Source organism: Chlorocebus sabaeus, chromosome 1 (assembly GCF_047675955.1).
Source record: "Chlorocebus sabaeus isolate Y175 chromosome 1, mChlSab1.0.hap1, whole genome shotgun sequence".
NCBI classification, from domain to species: Eukaryota; Metazoa; Chordata; class Mammalia; order Primates; family Cercopithecidae; genus Chlorocebus; species Chlorocebus sabaeus.
The window spans coordinates 116686953-116712972 of NC_132904.1; the positions used below are offsets into that span (position 1 = coordinate 116686953).

The 26020-nt window shown below is 38.6% G+C and overlaps 1 protein-coding gene across 4 annotated transcripts in view; it reads left to right on the top strand.

Moving 5' to 3' along the window:
* Window positions 1-25602, top strand: part of ARHGEF12 (Rho guanine nucleotide exchange factor 12) — a 147258-nt gene extending 121656 nt beyond the window's left edge. For all 4 annotated transcript variants that reach the window (XM_038005085.2, XM_038005087.2, XM_038005086.2 and 1 more), the window contains 14 exons: window positions 3698-3823; window positions 5663-5777; window positions 7861-7961; window positions 11312-11389; window positions 12825-12900; window positions 13610-13777; window positions 14917-15004; window positions 15483-15569; window positions 15710-15789; window positions 16421-16654; window positions 18204-18674; window positions 19508-19824; window positions 21003-21072; window positions 21632-25602. In XM_038005085.2, coding sequence (XP_037861013.1) covers window positions 3698-3823; window positions 5663-5777; window positions 7861-7961; window positions 11312-11389; window positions 12825-12900; window positions 13610-13777; window positions 14917-15004; window positions 15483-15569; window positions 15710-15789; window positions 16421-16654; window positions 18204-18674; window positions 19508-19824; window positions 21003-21072; window positions 21632-21642 — 2022 coding nt within the window. In that variant the 3' untranslated portion in view covers window positions 21643-25602. The remainder of the gene's footprint in view (window positions 1-3697; window positions 3824-5662; window positions 5778-7860; window positions 7962-11311; window positions 11390-12824; window positions 12901-13609; window positions 13778-14916; window positions 15005-15482; window positions 15570-15709; window positions 15790-16420; window positions 16655-18203; window positions 18675-19507; window positions 19825-21002; window positions 21073-21631) is intronic.
* Window positions 25603-26020: the final 418 nt, after the last annotated feature.

Genomic DNA, 26020 nt, shown 5'->3' on the forward strand with positions numbered 1-26020 from the left:
TTCAATTTAAAGTCATTGGCCCCTAACAAGAGAACTGGACTTTCTTTTGACATGTTGAAGTCGGACATTGATTTCTCCTCTCTAGCTGTGAAAGTTCTAGATGGCATCTTCTTCCAATGGAAGGCTATTTCATCCACATTGAAAATCTGTTGTTTAGTGTAGCCGTTGTAATTAATTATCTCAGGTACGTCTTCTGGGTAACTTACTGTAGCTTCTACTGCTATATCAACACTTGCCGCATCACTTTGTACTTTTATTTTTAGGGGGACAACGTCTTTTCTTAAATCTCATCAGTTTACCCCTGCTACCTTGAAACTCTTCTTCTGTAGCTTCCTTACCTCTCAGCCTTCATAGAATTGAAGAGAATTAGGGGCTTGCTTTGTATTAGGCTTTGGCTTAAGGGAATATTGTGGCTGATTTCATCTTCTTTATACAGACTATTCAGAATTCCTCCATACCAGCAATAGGCTGTTTCACTTTCCTCTTGTTCATTTGTTCACTGGAGTATCACTTCTATTTCCTTCAAGAATTTTTTCTTTGTGTTCACAAGTTGTCCATTTGGCATAAGAGCCAAATCTCAGCTTTTGACATGCCTTCCTTACTAAACTTAATCATTTCTAGCTTTTAATTTCAAGTGAGAGATGTGCGACTCGTCACTTGAATCCCTAAAGACCATTGCAGCGTTGTTAATTGGCCTAAATTCAATATTATTGTGTCTCAGAATAAGGAGGCCCAAGGAAAGGGAAGGGAGATGGGGGATGGTCAGAACACACACAACATTTTTCCATCAGGTTTGCCACCACGTGTGGATGAAGTTCATGGTGCCCCAAAACAATAAATAGTAACATCAGAGATCACTGATCACAGATCACCGTAACAGATATAGTAAAATGAAAAAGCTTAACTATTATGAGAACTACCAAAATGTGGCACACAGACACAACATGAGCACATGGTTTTGGAAAAATGGCACCAACAGACTTGCTCAGGGTTGTCACAAACCTTTAATTTGTAAAAAATGCAATATCTGCAAAGTACAATAAAAATACGAAGTATGCCTGTACCTGTAAAAAGTTCAGGAAAAGCTAAATGGTGGTTTGTAACTGTTACATACAAAGCGTTAATTCAGAAGAAGGCATTGGCCAGAAATCATAGAAGCAAGAATCATAAATAGGCCTTTAGATTTTACTCTTGCTGTTTAAATAAAATCATTTTGGAAAGTATTTTTCCAGTATTGTTTCCTTAAGATCACTTTACATATACAGACAATCCTTGACTTACTATGGTTCCCACTTCGGCAGTTTTTTTACTTTACAGTAGTGGGAAAGTAATACACATTCAGTAGAAACCACACTTTGAATTTTGACTTTTAATCTTTTCCGGAGCTTGGCAGTATGTGGTATGTTACTCTCAATGCTGAGCAGCAACAGTGAGCCACAGCTCCTGGCCAGCCATGTGATCACAGGGTAAACAGCCACTCTACAGTGTATATGGATGATTTTGCCCAGCTGTAGGCTAATGCAAGTGTTCTGAGCACATTTAAGGTAGGCTAGGCCAAGCTATGGTATTTGGTAGGTTCAGTGTATTAAATGCATTTTCAACTTAAGATATTTTCAATTTTTGATGGTTGTATTAGGATATAATTTCATCAGAAATCAAGGAACATCTATACTTAAACTGCTTGTAAAACTACTGTAGAGGCCCGGCGCCGTGGCTCACGGAGGTCTGTAATCCCTGAACTTTGGGAGGCCGAGGCAGGCAGATCACCTGAGGTCAGACCAGCTTGACCAATATGTAGAAACCCCGTCGCTACTAAAATTACAAAATTAGCCAGGCATGGTAGTGCATGCCTGTAATCCCAGCTACTCCAGAGGCTGAGGCGGGAGAATCACTTGAACCTGGGAGGTGCAGGTTGCGGTGAGCCATTGCACTCCAGCCTGGGCGACAGCGCGAGACTCCGTCTCAAAAACAAAAACAAAAACAAAAACAAAAAAAGACTACTGTAGAACTGCTTGAGGTTGGGGGCATTATTTTCTTTGGTAAACCCAGCTGCTGTTTGTAGTTGTTTGGTGCTTTGATTGACTAACATGCTAAAAATGCTGCCAATCTCATTGTTAAACATGTTGAATGTCATATTCATCATAGAGTAAGAATACAAAATTGGAGTGACCTGTTAAAATATTGCTTTGTATGTGTCCTACTTGAAAAAAATCTCTGAATTTATCTACAAATGTGCTACAGAAGGGCTTTTTACAAAATGCCTTTATGTACAAACTTTTGGAAATATGGCTTTAAATGGAAGATTATATGGAAGACATATTCACAAACCATAAAGCAATTATCTACAAGTATAGAGGCTGTATTAAAAAACAATGTATTTGACTTATAAGAGCAGCTACTAGTAAATCACTTTTTAGGTGTTTGACCATCAGAAATCTTAAAATCATGACATATGCAAACTTAAATTTACAAAGTAAAAAATATTAGTGAGAAGTATAATTTTTAGCAAAAGAATTCGTAAGCTCATTGATCTCCCCCAAGCCAGCTCCAGCTGCTACACAGGTGAAACAGCAGTGATTTAATTTTATTTGAACCTAGAAAAGTTATGCCCTGCCTGTGGTCATAGTGGGTTTTATAGTGAGTAAGAAAGAATGCTAGTATGCCAAGGATTTGCTTCCCAGAGTAGTAAGATGTTAGTTGTTGTAAAAGTGTCAGGGTGTAAGAAAATTAAATTTTAGGCTGGGTGTAGTGGCTCATGCCCATAATCCCAGCACTTTGAGAGGCCAAGGCAGGCAGATCACTTGAGTTCAGAAGTTCAAGACCAGTCTGGCCAACATGGTGAAATCCCATCTCTACTAAAAATACAAAAAAAATTAGCCAGGCGTGGTGGTGCATGCCTGTAGTCCCACCTACTTGGGAGGCTGAGGCAGGAGAATCACTTGAACCTGGGAGGCGGAGGTTGCAGTGAGCTGAGATGGCACCACTACATTCCAGCCTGGGCCACAGAATGAGACTGTCTCAAAAAAAAAAAAAAAAAAAAAAAAGAATGAAAATTTAGTCTCAGTCTTCAGGCATTTTGTATCTTACATTCTCCAAATGTCAGCTTTTCTGTGTAATTTATAAGTAATGTAGGCTAAAAGGTAATAGGTTGTGATAGGCTACAAGCAAGAAAACATTGGGACTCGGCACAGTGGCTCACACCTGTAATCCTAGCACTTTGGAACACCGCGGCAGACAGATCAGCTGAGGTCGGGAGTTTGAGAACAGCCTGGCCAACATGGTGAAACCCCGTTTCTACTGAAAATACAAAAATTAGCTGGGTGTGGTGGTGCATGCCTGTAATCCCAGTTACTTGGGAGGCAGAGGTGAGAATCTCATGAACCTGAGAGGCAGAGGTTGCAGTGAGCCGAGATCGTGCCATTGTACTCCAGCCTGGGTGACAGAGCAAGACTCTCAAAAAAATAAAAAAGAAGAAGAAAGCATTGGAATATGATCAGAAAAGGTCTGGTTGTGTCAAAGTCAGACCTTTTTAATGGAGAACCATTGATATTCCACAGAGATATGCAGTTCTGTGTATTTTATCACTTGAGAGTACTTATTGAAATATTGAAAGGATTCTGGTTGTCTGTCTCTTTGTCTGGCCTTGTATAAGCTCAGTATCCCATTCTCTTTTGTGTTCTTTGCATTCTTGGCACAGTTCAGCGGACCAGGAGAGGAGAAATTGAAACATGCTGCTGCTACCTTTTGCAGTAACCAACCTTTCGCCCTGGAAATGATCAAGTCTCGTCAGAAAAAGGATTCTCGATTTCAGACTTTTGTGCAAGTGAGTTGAGTGAGTCATGTAAGAAAAAAAATAAGGCAAGTTTTTATCAATTATCAGATAAACTGGGGGAATTCTGACTAAGACTTTTACAAAGATTACATCTATGTTAACTTTTTTTTTTTTTTTTTGGAGACAAGGTGTCGCTCTGTCGCCCAGGCTGGAGTGCAGTGGCACAATCTCAGCTCACTGCAACCTCTGCCTCCTGGGTTCAAGTGATTCTCCTGCCTCAGCCTCCCCGGTAGTTAGGATTACAGGTGCATGCCACCACACCCTGCTAATTTTTTCTATTTTTAGTAGAGACGGGGTTTCACCATGTTGGCCAGTCTGGGCTCGAACACCTGACCTCAAGTGATCCGCCCGCCTCGGCCTCCCAAAGGGATTACAGGTGTGAGCCACTACACCCGGCCCATATTAACATTTTTAAAAGCTATACATTATCTCTTAAATTCCTGGAAGGCATAAAAATGATTTTGGAATGGTGAATAATGAAAAAATATATGTCAGGATTAAAATACTTGATACAGAAATCCACATTGCCACCAGGCTTTTATCAGGAAACAACCGTATGCTCTATTAAGAGAATATTGTCAAAGCATGAGAATGGGCTTCTCCAGGGAAAAACATAACAGCAGCCATACTCATTGGGGTATATGAATTAAGGGTCTTTCAGCTATGGCCAACAGACCATATCTAGCCTGTTACCTGTTTTTATAAAGTTTTATGTAAACACAAACATGGCCACTTGACAGATTTCTCACAGTTGTTGTGGTGTGTGGCTATGGTTTAGCAGGATCTTCCCTTGAGAGCTTGACCAGGCTGAGATCACAGTGTCAGTTGGAGCTGCAATTCTCATCTGATGCTCAAGGTTCTCTTCTAAGCTCAGTGGTTGTTAGCAGAGTTCATTTCTTTGTAAATGTATAACTGAAGTCTTACCTTGCTGGCTATTGCTAGGAACCAGTTTCAACTCCTAGAGAACACAGATATCTCTGCCATATGGCCCCGTTAGGCAGTTTAGAGGTGGATGTTTGCTTTCTTCCAGGCCAGTAGGAATGTGGCTTTCCGATACAGATTTGTTTTAAAGGCTCCTCTAATGAAGTCAGGCCCATCCAGGACAATTTCCTTTCTTACGATCTCAAAATTATGTGGTGGCAACCTAATCACAGGTGTGATATCCCATTGTATTCACAGATTCCAAAATGTTCATACTCAAGGGCATGGAATTACACAGAGTATTTACACAAAAGGATGGGAACCTTGGAGGCCATATTAGAGTTCTTTACTACACAGAGCCTTATTCATTCATTTATGCCAAAACAGTGGAGCCGAATAGTTGTGAGAGAGACTATATGGCCTGCAAAGCCTAAAATATTTACTAACTGGCATTTTACTAAAAACTTTGCAGACCACTGGTATAGATGAGCTGGCATACTCAGACTGGTTATCCATTGTGCCTTCTTGGAATGGCAGTTAACAAATTAACCACTTTTGGTAGGAATGTCAATCATAGGAAAATGGACCTAGATTTTCTGAATAGGTGAAGATAAAACTGTTTTAACACAAGGAAGCAATACGTAGAGCTGCTTATGGATGCTTTCAGTCCCTCCTTAAACAGATAACAAAGAAGCCATTCATTTAGTGATACAGGCTCCCTTCCCCCATTATGTGATTAAAGCTGAAAGCAGAAGTATAGTGTGGCAATGATATATCTTGGCATTTTTTAAAGATCTTGATTTAATAACCAGAACTGTGATGCATTAAACACTTACGGTGAATACATAGTACATGTTAACTATGATTCTAATAAGAATTACAGATTCACTTGTTTCACTTTAATTTTAGGATGCTGAAAGTAATCCACTGTGTCGTCGTCTTCAACTGAAGGATATTATTCCCACTCAAATGCAAAGGCTTACTAAGTACCCACTTCTATTGGATAATATTGGCAAATACACAGGTACAACATTTTCACTGAAATAAAAAGCTTAGGAACAACAACAAAAAAACCCCCAATATCCTGTAAATAATATCTTACAGCATCCTGAATGGAGTTGGATTTCCAAATAGTACGACAAGATTTTCTTTTTTCTTTTTTTTTTTTTGAGACAGGGTCTCACTCAGTGATGCAGGCTGGAGTACAGTGGCACAGTCATAGTTTCCTGAAACCTCAAACTCCTGGGCTCAGGCATTCCTTCCACCTCAGCTTCCCCAACAGCTGGGACTACAGGTGTACACCACCACACATGGCTTTTTTTTTTTTTTTTTTTTAAGCAAGGGTCTCACCATGTTGCTCAGGCTGTCTCAAACTCCTGGCCTCAAGCAATCCTCCCACCTCCCAAAGTGCTGTGATTATAGGCATGAGTTACCATGCCCAGCCAAGATTTTCTAACAAGATACAATCTAGTCTTCTTTGGGCTCTTTGATTTAATGTACTCCATTAGTAGCTTTAGCACAGGGTTTATCAAACTGTGAATCATAGACCAAGTCATGCTCACTATCTGTTTTTGTAAGTAAAGTTTTATTGGAGCACAGCCATGCTCATCTGTTTATGCACTGTCCCTGATTGCTTTTACATTATAACAGCAGAGTCGAGTAGTTTTATCAGTGACCATTTGGCCTACAAAGTGTAAAATTATCTGGCTCTTACAGAAAAAGTTTGACCATCCTTGTTCTAGCCTACATCATTTTTGCTTTAAAGAAGGTTCATCCTTGGCTGAAGAGATGTTTCATGGATATCTATCTATGACTTTTATTAAGCCAAATCAATGCATTGTAATTCCAACTCTCCTGTTTTGAAACATGAAGTGAATCTGTTTCTCAATTGAGCTTTAGGTTCTTATACTTAGCTCTCACTAATAATTTAATGCAACTGAAATCTTGTTTCTTGTGCCTGAGAATTTGAATGCATAACCAGGAAATTTTAAATTATGGTACCTGGTTACAAAAGTGGTTTACACTCATACACATTAATTTTTTTAATTTAATATATCTGCTTAGTCTAGTTGGACTGTGGTTTGGAGGATTATAATTTTGAATGTTCTGATTTTGGTTTTCTTTGTATTATAGACATGACAGAGCCTCAATACGTTTTGTTTTGTTTTGTTTTTTTGAGATGGAGTCTCGCTCTGTCACCCAGGCTAGAGTGCAGTGGCACAATCTCAGCTCACTGCAACCTCCACTGCCTGGGTTCAAGCAATTCCCCTGCCTCAGCCTCCCGAGTAGCTGGGATTACAGGCACACACCACCACACCTGGCTAATTTTCTTGTATTTTTAGTAGAAACGGGGTTTTACCATATTGGCCAGACTGGTCTTGAACTCCTGACCTCAGGCAGTCTGCCTGCCTTGGCCTCCCAAAGTGCTAGGATTACAGGCATGAGCCACCATGCCCAGCCAAGCAATCCTCCCACCTCCCAAAGTGCTGTGATTATAGGCATGAGTCACCATGCCCAGCCAAGATTTTCTAACAAGATATAATCTAGTCTTCTTCGGGCCACCTCAATATGTTTTGATGAATTTCATCTTCTTTTAATGTTGTAATCTGTTTTCTTTCTTTAAATATAATCTCAAATTCAAAGAAACTTGTTTTGGAATTATTTTGAATTATGTTATTAAAAAATTTTGTTTAACAAATTCACTGGACATAATTATGTAGGCTATGCACTGTGAAATTCTAGGGGTAGAAGGGATTTCCTTTTATATTGTTTACAAAGTAAATGAGACCTGCCCTTCTGGAGTGTGTAATATAGTGGTCCTGGTGCTTCATGTAAAGCATCTCTTCTTGGATTTCAGGTTCTGTACTGTGATTTCTTTTTAAAGATTAGAATTTATGTTTTAAAGTCCTGTTATAAGAAGTTTTACCTGTCCAAGGACAGCTTGAATTGAGACTCTGACAGAGGCTTTAAGCTGGTACAGAAATCTTCAAGGTCTATTTTTTGCTCTTAAAACTATTGAAATGAAATGAAATCTCATTTACATATATTTTTATGGTTGTCTGCTCATTTCCTCTATTTTACGTTTTTGATTTCTTCCCCATATTTAGAATGGCCAACAGAAAGGGAGAAGGTGAAGAAAGCTGCAGATCACTGTCGTCAGATCTTAAATTATGTAAATCAGGCTGTCAAGGAGGCAGAAAACAAGCAGGTAAAAAATGAAAACAAGAAGATACGGGATAACATTGAGAGAACATTAAATTACCTGGGATCTGTGAAATAGTTGTACAACTATCATTACCTAATGGACAGGGAAAACATTTGTTTACTGTTGGCGTAGTAGGCAGGTCAAGATCAATTTATGATAGAATATCAGAGTTGTGTTTGACTTTTTGGAACATCTCAGGCTGCTTGTTTGCTCTTTCATTTATCTGTTCATTCAGCAGATATTTATAGAGCATCTACTGTATGCTGGGCATAGGGTACAGAGTAGTTGAGAAAATGAGCACAGTATCTGCCCACACTGAGCTCGTTTGCTAGGAGGATAGAAAGGCATTTAACAGGATTATAGTGCGGATATTTTGTATCAGTTGTGATAGCTGCTATCAAGGATAATTTTAAGATGCTATGATATATAACTGTGTGGCCTAGCTTAGTTTGGGGATGTTAGGTGGTGCCTATTGGAGGAAATTTTCTTGAGAAATTGACACTTGAGCCAAGCTCTGAAGGATGAGTGGAAGTGAACCAAAATGATGTGAAGGGTGCAACCCTAGAGGTAGAGGCAATATATACCAAAGTTCTGACAGAAAAAGAAAGCATGGTCTGTTGGAGGAGTTGAAAATTTAAATGAGTGTGGATCATGCCTAAAAAGCAAAGTCAGAGTGGCATAAAATGAGGGAAAGTAGACCAAGGCCAACTCATAAAGGCCCTAGAGATCAGATTAAAAATTTTGATTTTCTATTCTTAAGAGCAGTAGGAATTCAGCATAAACTAGTAAGAATATAGTGTCAGATTTTCATTATATAAATGTCACCCCTACTACTCTGTGGAGAATGAGTTGAAGGATAGTGGATGAAAGAGCCCATTTATTAATCTTGCAGCAATCTAGGATAGCTGATGGCAGCTTAGAGAAGTTGGAGAAGTATTTAGAAGGTAAAATTGACAGGACTTGATGACTGATTTGAAGAAGGATTTGAAGGAAAAGTGATGTCAAGAATAAACCCCCAGGTTTCTGGATTGCATATTTGAATGGACAGGATGAGTGGAGAAGCCCCAGATTTGTGGGGAAGATGATGAGGTCACTTTGGGCTATCAGGTAGACTGTACAGTAAGCAGTTGGCTATATGGGTCCACCTTTAAGGACCATGTTGAAGATAGAAATGTAAGATTGTGAGCATACAGAGGCTAATTGAATCCATGAACACGGATGTAGTTTCTTAGGAGCTAAGTATGATTACAACTGTCTTGGTGAGGCTATAGAAAAACTAGTACTTTCAACTGTGCCATTCAGAGTGTAAAATGATAAAATCCCAGAGGGTTATATAGCAATATTTATTTAGATTAAAACTCTGTACATACCCTTATATCTACCTTTTGACTCAGCAGTTCTGTTCCTAGTGATTTGCTCAAGAGAAATGAACCATATTAGAGTTCTTTACTACACAGAGCCTGATCATTTATGTATTATCTGTGGCTACTTTTGTTCCAAAACAGTGGAACTGAATAACTGAGAGAGACTATATGGCCTGCAAAGCCTAACTGACCTTTTACTAAAAACTTTGCAGACTCCTGGTATAGATGAGCTGGCATACTCAGGCTGGTTATCCATTGTGCCTGCTGGAAATAGCAGGTAACAAATTAACTAACTAACTTTAGTAGGAATGTCAATCATAAGAAAATGGACCTAGATTTTCTGAATAATAAAATATATCTTTATCTGAGGATAAAGATACACCCACAAACAGACAAGAATGCTTATAGCAACTTTGTTCATAATAGCAAAAAGCTAGAAACAGCCCAAGAATTATCAACAGAATGGATAAACCAACTGTGGTATACTTATAAAAGAGAATGCCCTGAGTGATTAAAAAAAAAAGGAATGTACCACTAAGGCACACAACATGGACAAATCTCACAACGTGCTGAATGGAAAAAAAAACAGAGGCGAAAGAGTACATACCTATGGTTCTATTTATATGAACTTCTAAGAGAGACTAAACTATTCTATGGTAGGAAGAAAACAGAAAACTGGTTACCACTGGGGATGTGGAGGTAGAAATTAACTGGAAGAAGTATGAGGAAACTTTCTGGGTTGAAGTTTTCTATCTTGATAGACGTTTAGGTTACACAAATGTATAAGCACTTGTCAAAATTCATGGAACACACACTTAAAATGTGTGTTCTACTGTATGCAAATTTTACTTTTTAAAAAAACTGTATGGATACTTAAATGTTCAGAGGTAAAGTGTACTTACGTCTGTAATTTATTTTGAAATACATCCAAAAAATAAGATGGACTGATGGATAGGGGGATGAATAAATAGATATATGATAAAACAAATAGAGCAAATGTTAATTGCAGAATATAGATGGTAATATGTAGGTGTTCACTATGCTCATTTAGACTTTTCCATGTAAAATTTGGAAATGATTTTGAGGGGGAATGTGCCTACCCTTTGATCCAACAGTTCTGGAAATTCATCCTACAGATATCCTACACGGGTATACAAAGACATATATTTAAGTCCACTTTATTACAGTATTGTTTGTTATAGAAGAGCTGAAGTAACTTAAGTGCCCATCAGTAAGGCGTAATGAAATAAATTATAGTTTATTTACAGAGTTTTATATCCTATAGTCATTTATAAAAAATGAAATAATTCTCTATATGTGCTCATGTGGAACAATCTCCAAGATATATTTGTAAGTCATACACCACACACACACACACACACACACACACAGGGGAATACATATATGAATATATTCTACCATTTCAATGAGGAATACATATAGGAATACCAAAGGAATGCGTATATGAATATATTATGCTACCATATCTTGTTTTAAAAAAGGGCACATACAACGTGCACGAAGACTAGCATACTTATATATGCATGTATAAATCGAGATATACATATCTATTTGCATAGAATTTTTCTCAAAGGCTACCCAAGAAATGGATATTAGTGATTGCTTCTTTAGGGAAAATTGAGGGAGGTGGGGCAATAGGACAAGGTTAGAGGGAGACTTTTTATTTTTTGCCTTATGTCACCATCTGAATTTTGTACTGTGTGCATGATTTACACATTCAGAAAGTAAATATAAGCTAATAAGAGACCAATGACTTTGAAAAGAAGATTGAGAAAGAAAACCCAAAGAGGTAGGAGGAAAACTAGGAGAGTATAATATCACCAAAGCCAAGGGAAGAGAGTGAGTTTTCAGTCCTGTCTAGCATTGCAAAGAGCTTAGTAAAATGGAGATTTTAAATGCTAAGTTTGATTCAGAAATGTCATTAATGACCAAAGCACTAACCTTGGTTCCACCCTGCGTAATTTTCAGCGCCTCGAAGATTATCAGCGTCGCCTTGATACTTCCAGCCTGAAGTTGTCAGAGTACCCAAATGTTGAAGAGCTCAGGGTGAGAGATGGTCTAATCATAATTTTAAAAATAAAATAAAATTTGCTAAAGACCTGGCAGGTAATTAACATCTCAGTGGGAATATACATCACCTGAAGGAGTTCTTGTATCATAGATTATCTGTATTTATGATTTTTTTGCTGCCTTTTAAATGCATGATCTGTATGAAGATTAGTCTTTCATTGGAGGAATGTCTTGCATGAAACTGTAATATTACATGACGGCAATTGGCAGGAGACTAAGGGACACTAATTATTATAAAATTTAATTGTATTGTGTTCTATAGTTTGTTTGTTTCAGACAGGGTCTCGCTCTGTTGCCTAGGCTGGAATGCAGTGGTGCGATCTTGGCTCACTGCAGCCTTGACCTCTTGGACTCAGCCAGTCCACCCACCTCAGCCTCCCTAGCAGCTAGGACTATAGGTATATGCCACCATGCCCAGCTAATTCTGTGTTTTGTAAAGACAAGGTCTTGCTGTGTTGTCAGGCTGGTCCAGAACTCCCGGGCTCAAGCGCTCCTTTCTCAGCCTCCCACAGTGTGGGGATTTCAGGCATGAGCCACCATGTCCAGCCGGTGTTCTGTAGTTTAAATAAGGGTAGGACTGTTTACTATGGTAACTTTCCAGGTCATTTAATAACACAAGATAACGTAGTATTTTCTCATGAGGGTCTTCAAAAGCATAAAAGTTGGAACCATTATAGGAACAATAGTAGAATGTTTACTAATTGCCACTTCTAGTATGTGGGCTTATGTGTTAACTTTTTCGGATTTTAAGTCTTTTTGTACCATTTCACTAGGTGGTGGTTTTGGCAGATTTATTTGGTGGCCGTTAAAATAGACTTTTGTGTCATATATTAATACTTTGTCAACAAGCTTGTAAATGTGCTTATTCCCCTTAACTTCCAAAGAATGAGAGTTTTCTAGAGCTGCTAATACTAAAAGATGATTCTCTTACTAATAAGTTGTTAATATTTAGACCAAGCCTAAGTAGGACCTGGACTTTTCACTATTTCTTAGAACTTTCTTTGAAATTAGAGCCTTGGAACTCAGAAGCCACTTTCTTATAGACAAGCATATGTACCATGCTCATCCAATTATTCATAGAAAAATTAAAGGATATGTTGAGACTCTAGTGGCTGGATGTTTGTAACTTGATTTTCATAATCTGTTATTATCTGTTTAGAATGAGGTTTGGAAGATAGTACTCCTGAATGTTTTTCTGCAAGATACCTTTTCCTTTTTAGAAAATCGTATGCAGATTACTTTAACATGGCCTTTGTGCCGTTTTCAAGAACTGACAAATAGCAGTAATGATAGTTGATGTAAATGGTGTATTTTATATTAAGAATTTCTTAAAAAGAGACTGTATTGTATAGAATATCATGTTACTGAGTGCTTGGAAATTATTTGTGCATGATTTTCTTTATTTTGCCAGAATTTGGATTTAACAAAAAGGAAGATGATTCATGAAGGACCATTGGTTTGGAAGGTGAATAGAGATAAAACTATTGGTAGGTCTGATATTGTCTGTTAGTTTTGGGGAGAGTGGCAAAAGGGAAGAAATAGGAGTTTCCTATGACAAAAGGAAGAGGAGAGAACCATTCTCTCAGCAGTTAGCAGTGCTACCTTGTGTTATTTGTAAATTTGTAGATCTGCTTGTGTTATTTCATTATATGTAACGTGTTAAATATTCATTTAGGAATGTAACAGAGATCTGATTTAGTCCTATTTCCATCATTCTTATATTCTAGTAAGTCTTAGTATGCTTTGTAAGCTTTCTTTAGACCAGTACTTCTTAAACTCTCTGTGATGAGGAACTGTTTTTTTTTTTTTTTTTCAAGAAACAAGGTCTTACTATGTAACAGCCCAGGCTGAAGTGTAGTGGCTATTCACAGATGCAGTCATGGTGCACCGCTGCCTCGAACTCCTGAGCTTAAGTGATCCTCCTGCCTTAGCCTCCCTAGTAGCCAGGATTATAGGCGCACACCACCACACCCAGCTTGTTGTTTTTTATTTCCTATTGGTCACAGATTGACACTTTAGTGAGATACAATAAAAATGAATTATTGAAAATGAAATTTTAAAAGATAATATACAAGTCAATTTTGAAAATTTTGTAGCTTTAACAGAAATAAAATTCCTCTGTTGGATCATTATAAAGTTAACCAAAGACGTCCCAATTTCTGTACTTACCATTTTTTTCTGTACTTTTATTTCTAGATTTATACACATTGCTGCTGGAAGACATTCTTGTATTGTTACAAAAGCAGGATGATAGACTGGTGTTAAGGTGTCATAGTAAAATTCTGGCATCTACAGCTGATAGCAAACATACGTTTAGCCCTGTCATTAAGTTGAGTACAGTGTTGGTTCGACAAGTGGCAACAGGCAAGTATGTCCACTGAAGGATACTAATTTCCAGATTCATTGTGAAGTTGCATAAGATACTCATTGCTGTTTAAGTAACACAAGTGGCATAGAGTCTTGCTATTTTTATATTATTAAGCAAATTACGTGAAATTTACTGCTTAGAAAGAGACTTAAGAGTTTATACCCCAAAGTTATTTAGGGTGTCTAGATTCTGTGAATGGTTTTTTGTATTTGAAAATTTTTATGCTATTACTTTGGTTCTTTATGTTCAAATCATTGATAGATCCCAGTGAAAAGCCTTTCATTTAGGGTGGTATGTTTTTTGATTTGGTGAGAAAAAAAATAAAAACTGAAGAGATGGATGGAATTTTGATTAAAAATCAAATTTGACTGGCAAGTTATATTTTAACTCTATTAACAAAGGGGTCCCTTTTAAAACTTGTTAGTTTCATGGTGGCAAAATAAATTTGTGATCTCTTTTCTCCACTATTCACTGAATATTATTAACAACTTAGCAAAAGGGCAGTTCAAAATAAATGCAAAAGAGTAATAGCATTTAATTTGGTAATTTGGATTTTTTTTTTTCTTTTGAGACGAGGGTCTCACCCTGTCACCCAGGCTGGAGTTCAGTGGTGCATCCTTGGCACACTGCAACCTCTGCATCCCGTGCTCAAGCAATTCTTCAACCTCAGCCTCCTGAGTAGCTGGGACTACAGGCATGTACCACTATGGCCTGGCTAATTTTTTTGTTTTTTGTAGAGGCAGCGTTTTGCCATGCTGCCCAGGCTGGTCTCGAACTCCTGAGCTCAAAGAAGTCCACCTGCCTCAGCCTCCTAAAGTGCTGGGATTACAGGCATGAGCCACCATGCCCAGCCAGTAATTTGGATTTTTGACATCCTTTTGTTTCTAGTGAACTATTGTGGAATTAGTGCTAATTTGTAAAATCTTTGTTTTATTGAAGTACAATAAATATAATACAATAAATAGGTTAATATGGTAAGTTGCACAAATTTTAACTGTACATCTTGATGAATTTTAAAGTAAATATATGTAACTTTTATCTAGTTTAAGGAGAGGACTATTTCAAGACTCTAAAAACATCCCTCATGGTCTCCCAAGATCAGAGTGTTAGAGTAATCTTGTCTTGTTTTTTCCAGATAACAAAGCTTTATTCGTCATCTCCATGTCAGACAATGGAGCTCAGATTTATGAACTGGTGGCACAGACAGTTTCTGAAAAGACTGTGTATGTATTAGATATGGCTACCTTGCTATAGCTACTATTTTCATTATCCCAAGCATAATACTCCATAAACTTAACTTTGTTTTTATAATGTATGGAAACCAAGCACTTCTTCTACTCTTTTAGAGACGTTCTACTATGAAATTGTTCTTTTTTAGATTGATGCCTTTTATTTTGATTCTATTCTGGAAGTTTATTTCCTAAAGAAAAAAATATGGAAAATGTCAGCTGAAGTTTTTTTAATGGGTAATGTCTCCATAACATTAGATTTTTCTTAAGGTATAGTTTTGGACTCTCACCTTAATAGTGTGTTGCCAAAATAAAGATATTCTCTGGCAGAGTGGAGTGTTTTTTTTTTTTGGTTGGTTGGTTGATTGGTTTTTGTTTAGTTGTTTTTCTTTTTGTTTTGTGAGTATATTTAAAGGATATTTCTTTTGTTGTTTCTTTTTTGTATTTTGGATTTCTTTCCAACTTTCTGAAGCTGGCAGGACCTAATCTGTCGGATGGCTGCATCAGTGAAGGAGCAATCCACAAAGCCAATTCCGTTACCCCAGTCAACACCTGGCGAGTGAGTGTTCCTCTGCATTGTAGTAGGACTTATTTTATGTTTTGGGTTGGAAAAGACTAGGATAATTATTACATTTTGTTGCAGTGATGTTTAGGTACCTCAGGAAGCTAAAAGATTGTTGTTGTTTTTTTCCTTTACAGAGGAGATAATGATGAAGAAGATCCTTCAAAATTAAAAGAGGAACAGCATGGCATTTCAGTCACTGGTTTGCAGAGTCCAGGTACACTTTTCTGACAAGTTCAAGGGAGAATGTGCTCTATTATCTGTTAAAATGCTGGCCAGGGGCGGTGGCTCAAACCTGTAATCCCAGCACTTTGGGAGGTCAAGATAGGCTGATCACCTGAGGTCAGGAGTTAGAGGCCAACCTGACCAACATGACGAAACCCTGTCTCTAATACAAAAATTAGCCGGGCATGGTGGTGGGTGCCTGTAATTCCAGCTACTTGGAAGGCTGAGGCAGGGAGAATTGCTTGAACCCAGGAAGCAAAGGTTGCAGTGAGCCAAGATCGTGCCATTGCACTACAGCCTGGGCAACTAAGACCAAAATGCCAAAAAAGAAAAAAAAAAAAAAAGAAAGAAAGAAAGAAATGAAATAAAATAAAATAAAATGCAAAGAAACTTTAATACTGTTTGATTTATGCAGGTTCCAGCATCAGAGATTCAGTTTAACAAACTTTGCTTTTGAGCCTTCTGTGTGTCAGTATAACACTGCTCTATGTGCTGTGTATTTTGCTTAACAGATGATCTCTGTAGTTTATGGAGTTGTTTTTCTGATTCTTGCCTGAATACTTCATGTTAAAAGTTAAAAGCTTTGTTTAGCTATAGTCTACCTTTTCTATTCCATTGGACAGACAGAGATTTGGGATTAGAAGCTACCTTAATATCATCAAAACCTCAGTCTCATTCACTGAGTACTTCTGGGAAATCAGAGGTACGTGATCTCTTTGTGACTGAGAGACAGTTTGCAAAGGAACAACATACAGATGGGACACTAAAGGAAGTTGGAGAAGATTATCAAATCACAATCCCAGATTCACACCTGCCTGTCTCAGAAGAACGATGGGCATTGGATGCACTAAGAAATTGTAAGTTTTATTCATAACTTATTACAGATACTTATTAAGTATGGCACTGATGTGCCATCCTTAAAGTATGTGGATTTATCAAACTCCACTTATTCTTCTGGTTTTATTGTGGAGATTATAGTATTCTCTACAATGGCCCATGCCACAGACACACACACGCCACTCTGTTAGCTCCCCACCCCCCAGCCTGGTTCAGAATCACTGTTACAATGGGAGGATAGCGTATCTCTCAGTTGTACTGAGGTGGGAAAAAGGCTGAGAACAATTTCTCTGGCTGGGGAGAACCATTTGAAATTTCTAAACCAGCATATGACTAAAGGTATGAAACAAGATTAATCTGGCTGAGAGCTGTGGAAGGATTTGAATGGAAACAGGTATGGAATGGTGTACTTACTAAATAAACTATTGTAATAGTCTGGCCTGAGACCAAAAGAGTTTGGACTAGAATGTTATCAAAAGGAATAAGAAGGAAGTGAGAAGTCATCAAGTGCTTAAAACAATTGACTTGTTTGGATGTGAGGTCAAAGGAAAGGGAATATTTAGAGATAATTTCATTAATCTTGTCAGAAATAAGAGTCAGAAAAGGACTACCACTGCTTCCCCCACCTCCTTCCATTGTACTTTTTTATTTTTTTTGATTTGGTAGAATTATAGGCTTAGTTTTAAAGCATGTCAAGATTAAGATAATGAGTGACAAAACGTTAAAGAGTGAGTAACTAGCAGGAAGTTAGAGTTTTAGGAGTCAAACTTTAGAGAGAGGTTAGGAAGAGAGAGAGATGTGAGCATCAGAGCCATGAGACTTCCTAGCATCTCTCAGGAAGTGATTGTAGAGCAGAAGGACAGGATCAGAGACCTGAGGGGAACTTGTTGCCTAAAGAAACATGACAGACATTAAGCTAGTGATGAGAGCAGAGAATTGGTTATTTTAAACTACATTATTTTTTATACATTCTCCTGAATTAACAGTCTTAATGATTTCTGATGGTTTGACTAATATTGTCCCAGTAACTCTATCATTGTCTGGGTGACCTCATAGCATACACTTGGCACATTCAAAATTAAATTGGTTCTTATTTTTAGTATATGTATGTATCTCATGAAATTAGAGGAAATAATATACATATAGTGTCTGGATCTGGAAAAAGCAGAACTTTTAGCTTTTTCTGTCTAGCTTAACACAGCCTTTCAACATTCTTAAGAAGTACCTTTAGGGTATTGTTGTAGTTATATAGAAGAAAAAATAGAGGCATGATATTGGTTATTCAGGAGTTCTAAATAGGAGTACCTCCCTATTCAGAATGCTTAGATCTTTTCAAGTATAGTTTAACGGTAAATCTTCTCTAAAAGACGGTGCTTTATTTCATCTTCAAAATAAAATGGAAAGTGATTGTATGAAATAAAATGATTGTATGAAATTAATTAACATTTTAATATGTCATTAAAAGATACTTTTAAAGATAATTGATAATTCAGCTAATTTAATTCTTGCAGCCTGAGGTTATAGTTGTGAATATGCTTTTTTTTCCCGCCTCCTTCCTAAATCGTTTAGTGGGTTTGTTGAAGCAGTTGCTGGTGCAGCAGCTCGGTTTGACTGAGAAGAGCGCTCAGGAAGACTGGCAACATTTCCCAAGATATAGGACAGCCTCTCAGGGGCCGCAGACAGACAGTGTCATCCAGAACTCTGAAAATATTAAGGCCTATCATTCTGGTGAAGGACATATGCCCTTTACAACTGGAACTGGTGACATTGCAACTTGTTACAGTCCACGGACTTCAACTGAATCTTCCGCTCCACGGGATTCAGTGGGACTGGCACCCCAGGATAGCCAGGCAAGTAACATTTTAGTAATGGACCACATGATTATGACCCCAGAGATGCCTACCATGGAGCCAGAAGGGGGTCTTGATGACAGTGGAGAGCACTTTTTTGATGCCCGTGAAGCACATAGTGATGAGAATCCATCAGAAGGTGATGGAGCAGTTAACAAGGAAGAGAAGGATGTTAATTTACGCATCTCAGGCAAGTATCTTTTACACTTACACTTTGATTTTGATTTCGATCATTGCTAACTGTCCTGTATGTTGAAATGGGTGTAGTGTTGGTTTCGAGGTGTGTGTGTGTTTATGTGTGTGTGTTCACACAAGTGCAGTATTTATTCCTTCATTTGATAAATACTGAATCTACTCTGTACCAGACCTCATCATAGGTGCAGGGAGATATAGCAGTGAATAAAACACAGAAAAATCCCCTGTTCTCATGAAGCTAGAGGAAAGAAGCATGGTAAATAAGTAAACAATTAAATAGACTTCAGAAGTATTAGGAAGAAACATAAGTCAGACTAAGGGGACAGAGAGTAATGAAGGCAAACAGGGTGATCAGGGAATAGGACCTCTGATGAGGTAGCATTTGAGCAGAGACCTCAATGAAATGAGGGAATAAAGCCAGGTGGGTACCTGGGAGCAGATTGTTCCAGCAGAGAGCAGAGTGGGGCAGAGGCTTTGCGTCAAGAGCAAGCTTTTTGTGGTGATCGAACACTGGGTGAGGGAGACGATGGCAGGAGATGGGGCAAGAGAGGCGTTTGGCAGGGGAAGTGGTGGCAAGATCATTTAGGCACTGTAGTTTCCAGCTTTCAACTTTTGAAATGAAATTTTTTGGGAATTACCATGAAAGTTTGCAGAGTTTAGCTTTCATCTGATGTGAGGAAATTCTGATGTACCTAAAACTAAACTCAGGAATTAATGGCTTTTCTCTCTCTTAATAACTTTTCAAGTTGAAGTTGTCAGCACACTGTGCTATTTCTGTTTTCTAATGGCAGCACTGGTCTTATCAAACTGTTCTGTCTCTATTCATAGGAAACTATTTGATCCTTGATGGCTATGACCCAGTGCAGGAGAGTTCCACAGATGAGGAGGTTGCTTCCTCACTTACCCTGCAGCCCATGACAGGCATCCCTGCTATGGAATCCACCCACCAGCAGCAACATTCTCCTCAGAACACTCACTCTGATGGGGCAGTTTCACCATTCACCCCTGAATTTCTGGTCCAGCAGCGCTGGGGAGCTATGGAGGATTCCTGTTTTGAGATCCAGAGTCCCTCCTCTTGTGCAGATTCGCAGAGCCAGATCATGGACTACATTCATAAGATAGAGGCTGACCTTGAACACTTAAAGGTACCTCATACTTCCACATCCATAGGACTTGGTTGTAAGAAACATTTAGCGAGGCGAAGAATAGGGTGATCAAAATGCTGATGTCAATAAACTTGTCCAGGTTTTAGATTTGTATGTTTTCTTTGACTATTACCCATGAATAGGCCTGGGTAAAAAGTTGAGATTGGCATTGTTTATCTTTTTCTTTTTTTTTTTTTTTTGAGACAGAGTCTCATTGTGTCACCCAGGTTGGAGTGCAGTGGTGCGATCTCGGCTTACTGCAAGCTCTGCCTCCCAAGTTCATGCCATTCTCCTGCCTCAGCCTCCCAAGCAGCTGGGACTACAGGTGCCACCACCATGCCTGGCTAATTTTTTTTTTTTTTTTTTTTTTTTTGAAATGGAGTCTCGCTCTGTCACCCGGGCTGGAGTGCAATGGCGCAATCTCGGCTCACTGCAACCTCTGCCTCCCAGGTTCATGCCATTCTCCTGCCTCAGCCTCCCAAGTAGCTGGGATTACAGATGCTTGCCACCATGCCCAACTAATTTTTTTCTATCTTTAGTAGAGATGGGGTTTCACTATGTTGGCCAGGCTGGTCTCGAACTCCTGACCTCATGATCCACCCACCTTGGCCTCCCAAAGTGCTGGGATTACAGGCCTGAGCCACCGCACCTGGCCCCAGCTAATTTTTGTATTTTTAGTAGAGATGGGATTTCACCATGTTGGCCAGGCTGGTCTGGAGCTCCTGATCTCCGGTGATCCACCTGCCTCGGCCTCCCAAAGTGCTGGGGTTACAGGCGTGAGCCACCGCGCCCCGCCCATAGTCTTAAGGGACCATCATAATGTCTGCAGGCTGCCTTGTCTTTATGTGCTGCATGACTATAGCTCATGCACACGATGACAGGACCATGTGCAGGGTGACTCTTCGGGGTGGGAGAATTGCATTTATGGTTACCACCTCTACTTTCTTTTTACATGGGAAAATACTAAGTTATTCGTTCAATGGAGAAATTGTTAAAAGGAATGAAATTTACTTTTTACTTCCCACTAACAAAATGTTTAATGATGAAATTAGTATTTTTGAAATTTGGGGGCTTGTACCTGTAATGTAAAAAGGCCTTCTTTTCTGTTTTCAGAAGTTTTTGCTTTGTTTTGTTTTCATGATGTTTGAATTAAAAAACCTATGGGTTTTATTTCACAGAAGGTGGAGGAAAGTTACACCATTCTTTGCCAAAGGCTGGCTGGATCAGCCCTCACAGACAAGCACTCAGGTATGTAAAAGTTATGGGTTCCCCACTCTAAACTAATCATGCTTCACTGAATGAAATGACTTATCATCCTTTGAAGTGAAAACCTTCTGAGATTCCATTTCTTTTCTGTCTTTTAAGAACTGCCTGTTTCTAAACATCGTATATCAAGCAGAAGCTCATGCCTGCTGACTCTACTCTTCTCTAAGAGGAACTGCAGTTGTTAGTTCCCATACCATCCCCTCTTCTCTCTTTTTTCACCTTTTCAAAGCAGAAGGCAGAGCGGTGGGAAGCCTGGTAAATCACAGATTCGGTGTGAGGCTTACTGGTGCTGCTGTGACTCCCTAGTGTGGAGGATTTGGCCTCATCTGATGTTGGTGCACTTGCCTCTGCTGACAGTGTGGCTGGTGTCTCCCCTGACTGCAGATGGATCTGTGTTCCATGCAGCAGTTTGTATTCATCTGCTTACATGCTGATTCAGAAACAAAGATTGAACCACACCCACAGATGTCATGGGTATTCTTTGCAATGTTAATATATTCTTTTTCTTAATATCACTTCCATATCTCTTTATTCTTCTCAGATAAAAGTTAGAGCCACATGTCCTGGAGGTGACTGCAGGTTGTTGGATTTGGAGTATCGGCCATGTCTCACCACATCCTGGCTCCAGTGTGGATGCAGAGAGAGTGTGACAGAGGATCTGCCTGTGAACCACCTGGGATTAGCCATGTCCCAAGGTGCCCAGAGTGGGACTAGTTCTTCACAGTGTGGCAGCTGCACTAATCTGTTAGTGAGGGAACATCCATTCCCTCACTCTACTCTCCTCACTATCGGAAATTCATTTTGATTCAGAATAAAAACCAAATGTATAGAGCTTTGGGTGTAGGATATGAAATTGTACTTAGATTTAAGAAAAAGAGAAAATCAGATGTATTTATTTGACTTCATTCCGTATTTGAAAGCACATTTTAATTTTTATTTGCCTTGTTTTGTTTTAATTGAGTAGTGAGAGTTTTAGCCCTTTGTCTTTAGTACACCCAAGGATCGACTGCTCCTGAAGCAAAGAGTTCAGGATGGGGTATGCGCAAGTTGGGTAGAGAGGTGAAGAAGAGAAGGAAGGGAGAAGCACCTTGCTTCACTAAACTGTATTCCAAGCTCCCTGCTGTCCGGTAGGCTGCTTCTCTGAGGGTCACCTCAAAGGTGTGCTATGCCCTGTGGCTCTTATGTGCCCAGGTGGTGTGGTCAGAGAGTGGATGGGCTTCCTCCCACCCTGAGGCAAGCACCTCTTCTCTGTAGCTGGGATCAACCACAATTAACAGGAATCCTCAATGTACTAAATAGCAGGCACTTGAAAATCGGTGTGTTTTCTTCCATTGTCGTCTTTTCTATTAAGGGTTGGGATTTGGGTGGGAGAGGAAAGCAAATTTTATTTTCTTGACTATAAATTTGTTATTCTTGGTATCATTTCATTTTTATAATTATACATTAGACATTGGCACTTGTGTAAAACTGTCCCTGCAGATTGAGCAGGAAGTAAAAACAAATGGAAATGCTTCGGATAGTGGCAGGGGTGGGAGTTGCTAAGGAAGGGGTGGGATGGGAGTGGGTAAAGAGTTTGGGAAGGTTATCTAACTGAATCACTACTGAGTTGAATCATGGCTATCATTAGCCACGGGTACTGCTGATTATAAGGCCAGTAAAATTTTAGTACCTGGAGGTTTGACTCTAATTTTTGCACTGATGGTGCCAAAGGGCCCTGAGTCAAAAGGAGAGCCAAGGGTGGAGTGGAGAAAGATATGGTGAAGGCAGAACTGCTCGCACCAGCTCCAGAAGCACTTCCTCTGACTTCACTGCTACAGCTCTTTCCACACTGGGCCATGATTGACCTTAAAAATTGCAGACCATCACATACACTGGACACTGCAGGCAAGGTGTTGGTAACTGCCTGCTCTCAGATGAACAGTAGCATTAGCAGCACCCTACAGAGGATGTTTCAGAATTGTAATTTGAGAACTCCTTCAATTATATTGACTTTCTTTGGTTTTCCTCGTGCATTAGGTATATATGTTTTGAAGTATTTTTGCCAACTAAAATGAAGTCTGTAAATTCTGTTAATAAACAAGGAGTTCATCCATTGCTCACATCTTTCATTGGTGCCCTCTGAACTCTGTGGGTTGCCAGGATGTAATTTTAATGCTTCCCTGCAGCCCAAAGATTATTTTTTCAACACAAATGGTAAGGGATGCCCACCTACTTTTATAAACACCACTACAACTTAGCAAGTTTATCTATCTATGTCCAGATTTCTGTTTCTGTCCTAAACTGATCTGTGTTTTTAGGTAGATCAACTTGGATCTTTAGACCTCATCTATAAATTGGAATTATATTTTTAATCATAAGCCAAGTATAATTTAACTCAGAATGGGATTAAAAATTTTAGAAGCAGAAGCTAATATATAAATGAAGCTTGGGATTTGGAACTTTCTGTATCTCTTAGGAGGAACAAGTAAAAACCAAATGGTTACATTGTGCTGCTAGAAATAATGTCATTCTCAATTAAAAGGGTTACACCTGTAGCCACTTGACACTAACACCATCGGGGGCAATTAATCAGGAAAAAAGTAAATATAAAAACTTTCCTCTTAACTCCACACACTACAGGGTAATTATGTAATTCTCTAGCACTCAATTAAGAAGCTTGTAGGTTAGCAAAGTTTCAGTTTCTCTAGTTCAGCCAGTATATTGTCCTTAGTAATTATTTGCTTTCCCTGCAGTTCAGTTTCTCCTTGGAACTCTTAACAGGACTAACTGGAAAAATACTTTGACCATAGCTCTAGTACTTTCAAATAAATTCATACCTAGATTTTCAAACAAAGCCCCAAGATGAAGTCTAATTCTGAAAATATCTCACAATTTTTGGATGTTCTTTTTATCTTGTCAACCTAACTTCTCTTCTCCCTCCCAACTTGGCCTCCCACGCCTTCCATTTCATTTTGGTCATTATAATCACATCCATTTGGCTTTGGTTATGACATCTTCCCTTCAGGATGATGGAATTAGATATGCAGCCTGTCTTTGAGTGAGACTGGTCACCATCAAAGGAGTTTTCTCTAAGGGACATGGCTAGAAGTTGAAATCTACTTCCCTGCTAAAGGGCACAAGGGTGGTGTACCAAGAAAACTACCTTCCCAGAGCAAGCAGGCTGCATTTTAGCTATGGAAGTGACCTGCTGTGACACTATGCTGTCTTCTGTGGGCTTAATGGCTCCTTTGCTGTGAAGTGGCAAATTGCATGTAGAGTGTCTCCTTCCTTTTCAGAGAACAGTTAATCAAGGCAAATCAGCGAGCCCCCAAAGTGCTGTAATTTAACATCGTGATTACTACCTTCTAAGCTATATATTTTGCATACTTTAAAATCACCTAACTTGGACTGCTTGAATTATATTGACTTTTAGAACCGAAATTGTAACTATGTATTATATTATATTATATTGCATGGGAGGTATATTTCATAAGCTTTTTGGCTTTCTTTTTTCCCACAGCAACTTCTAATGACTGTTAGGAAGGATGAATCCCCTTTTAAAAAAGTTTTTGTTGTTATTTGGTTTTGGGGTAGGAGGGAGGATCTACTGTGGTAATAGAGAAGTCCGTTTAAAAATTATTTTTAGAAGCTAAGGAAAGCAGTTATGCTTCCTGTGAATTGTCCTTTACTGGCATTTTTTTTTCCTCTTTGATGTTGGTAAATTTGGTGTTATACATTGGGGCTTTCATATTTCAAAGTGGAAGCTTTCTTCTCTGAAGTCAATGTATGGTTTTGAGTTACTAGAGCTTTGGTCAATATTTCCTTCCCTATATGTCACAGAGGGCACCATTGAGAACTGTGTGCATAGGACCTCAAAATACAAAATTAGCAGGACCTTACAGTCAGCTTCCTAATGGCTAGTTTTCCCCCCTTATATTACAATTTTTGTTTTATAAATCATTTTTTTCCTGACATTTCCACCACTTTTCAGAGTCATCTACAAAATTTTTCTTTCCTCAAGAGTTCCTTTGGCCTTGTTCCTTATGCCTTTCCCACTGGTATTGAGGGTTTTGATAATAAATTGGTAGGAAAAAAAGTTCCTCCCAGAAGGAAGCCTTCCCCGCCATTTCCAGGTGCCAACTGCTAAGCAGATATACTCCAAAAATGGTAACTGTAATATGCACACTGTTGGTTATTTTTAATAAGCCTCTTCCTACTAGAACATTTTATTTTCCTTGTTCACCATACAATCATGTACTCTTTAACAGAAATTGCTTTTAAAAAATACCTGGAACTATCTTTAAAAAAACTTTATTAATAATCATGTATTTTTACTGATCACATTTTGAAATGCCTAAAAGACTTTATTGTTCTAATTATCCAGATGTACCTTTGTAAAATAGCTCTTTTATGAATTAGCTGATAAGGCTGTATGTTTCTGGAACAAAATATTGGTCATCTAAAAACTTTCTGTTTTCTGGGGTCTGGGAAAATAGAAAATAAGAGTTCAAATATTAAATAAGCTTAAAGGAACCAAGTATGTGACTTTTTATTTGTATTCTGGTTGATTTGTCTTGTCCAAGTTGTATTAGAAAAGTTGAGGAGTCGAGGAGCCTGTAATTAATTTTACTGTCAGTGACTGTCGGACAGCTTCCTGCTTATTGGAGCATCGCTAGCAACACGGCTAAACCTTCATGACAGTGCTGGCAGGTGGGCTTGCCCTAGCATATGGGGCAGGTTTGTTGTTTTTTTAACAGCTTTATTGAGATATTCACATATCATATAATTCATCCATTTAAAGTGTATAATCAGATGGGTTTCGGTATATTACATTATTGATTTTTAATTGTGGTGAAATATATATAACAAAATTTGCTATTTTAACTATAAAGTTCAGTGAGGTTAATAGGCCAGCTTTTATGACTCACTTGAAGATAACTTTGGTTTTAAT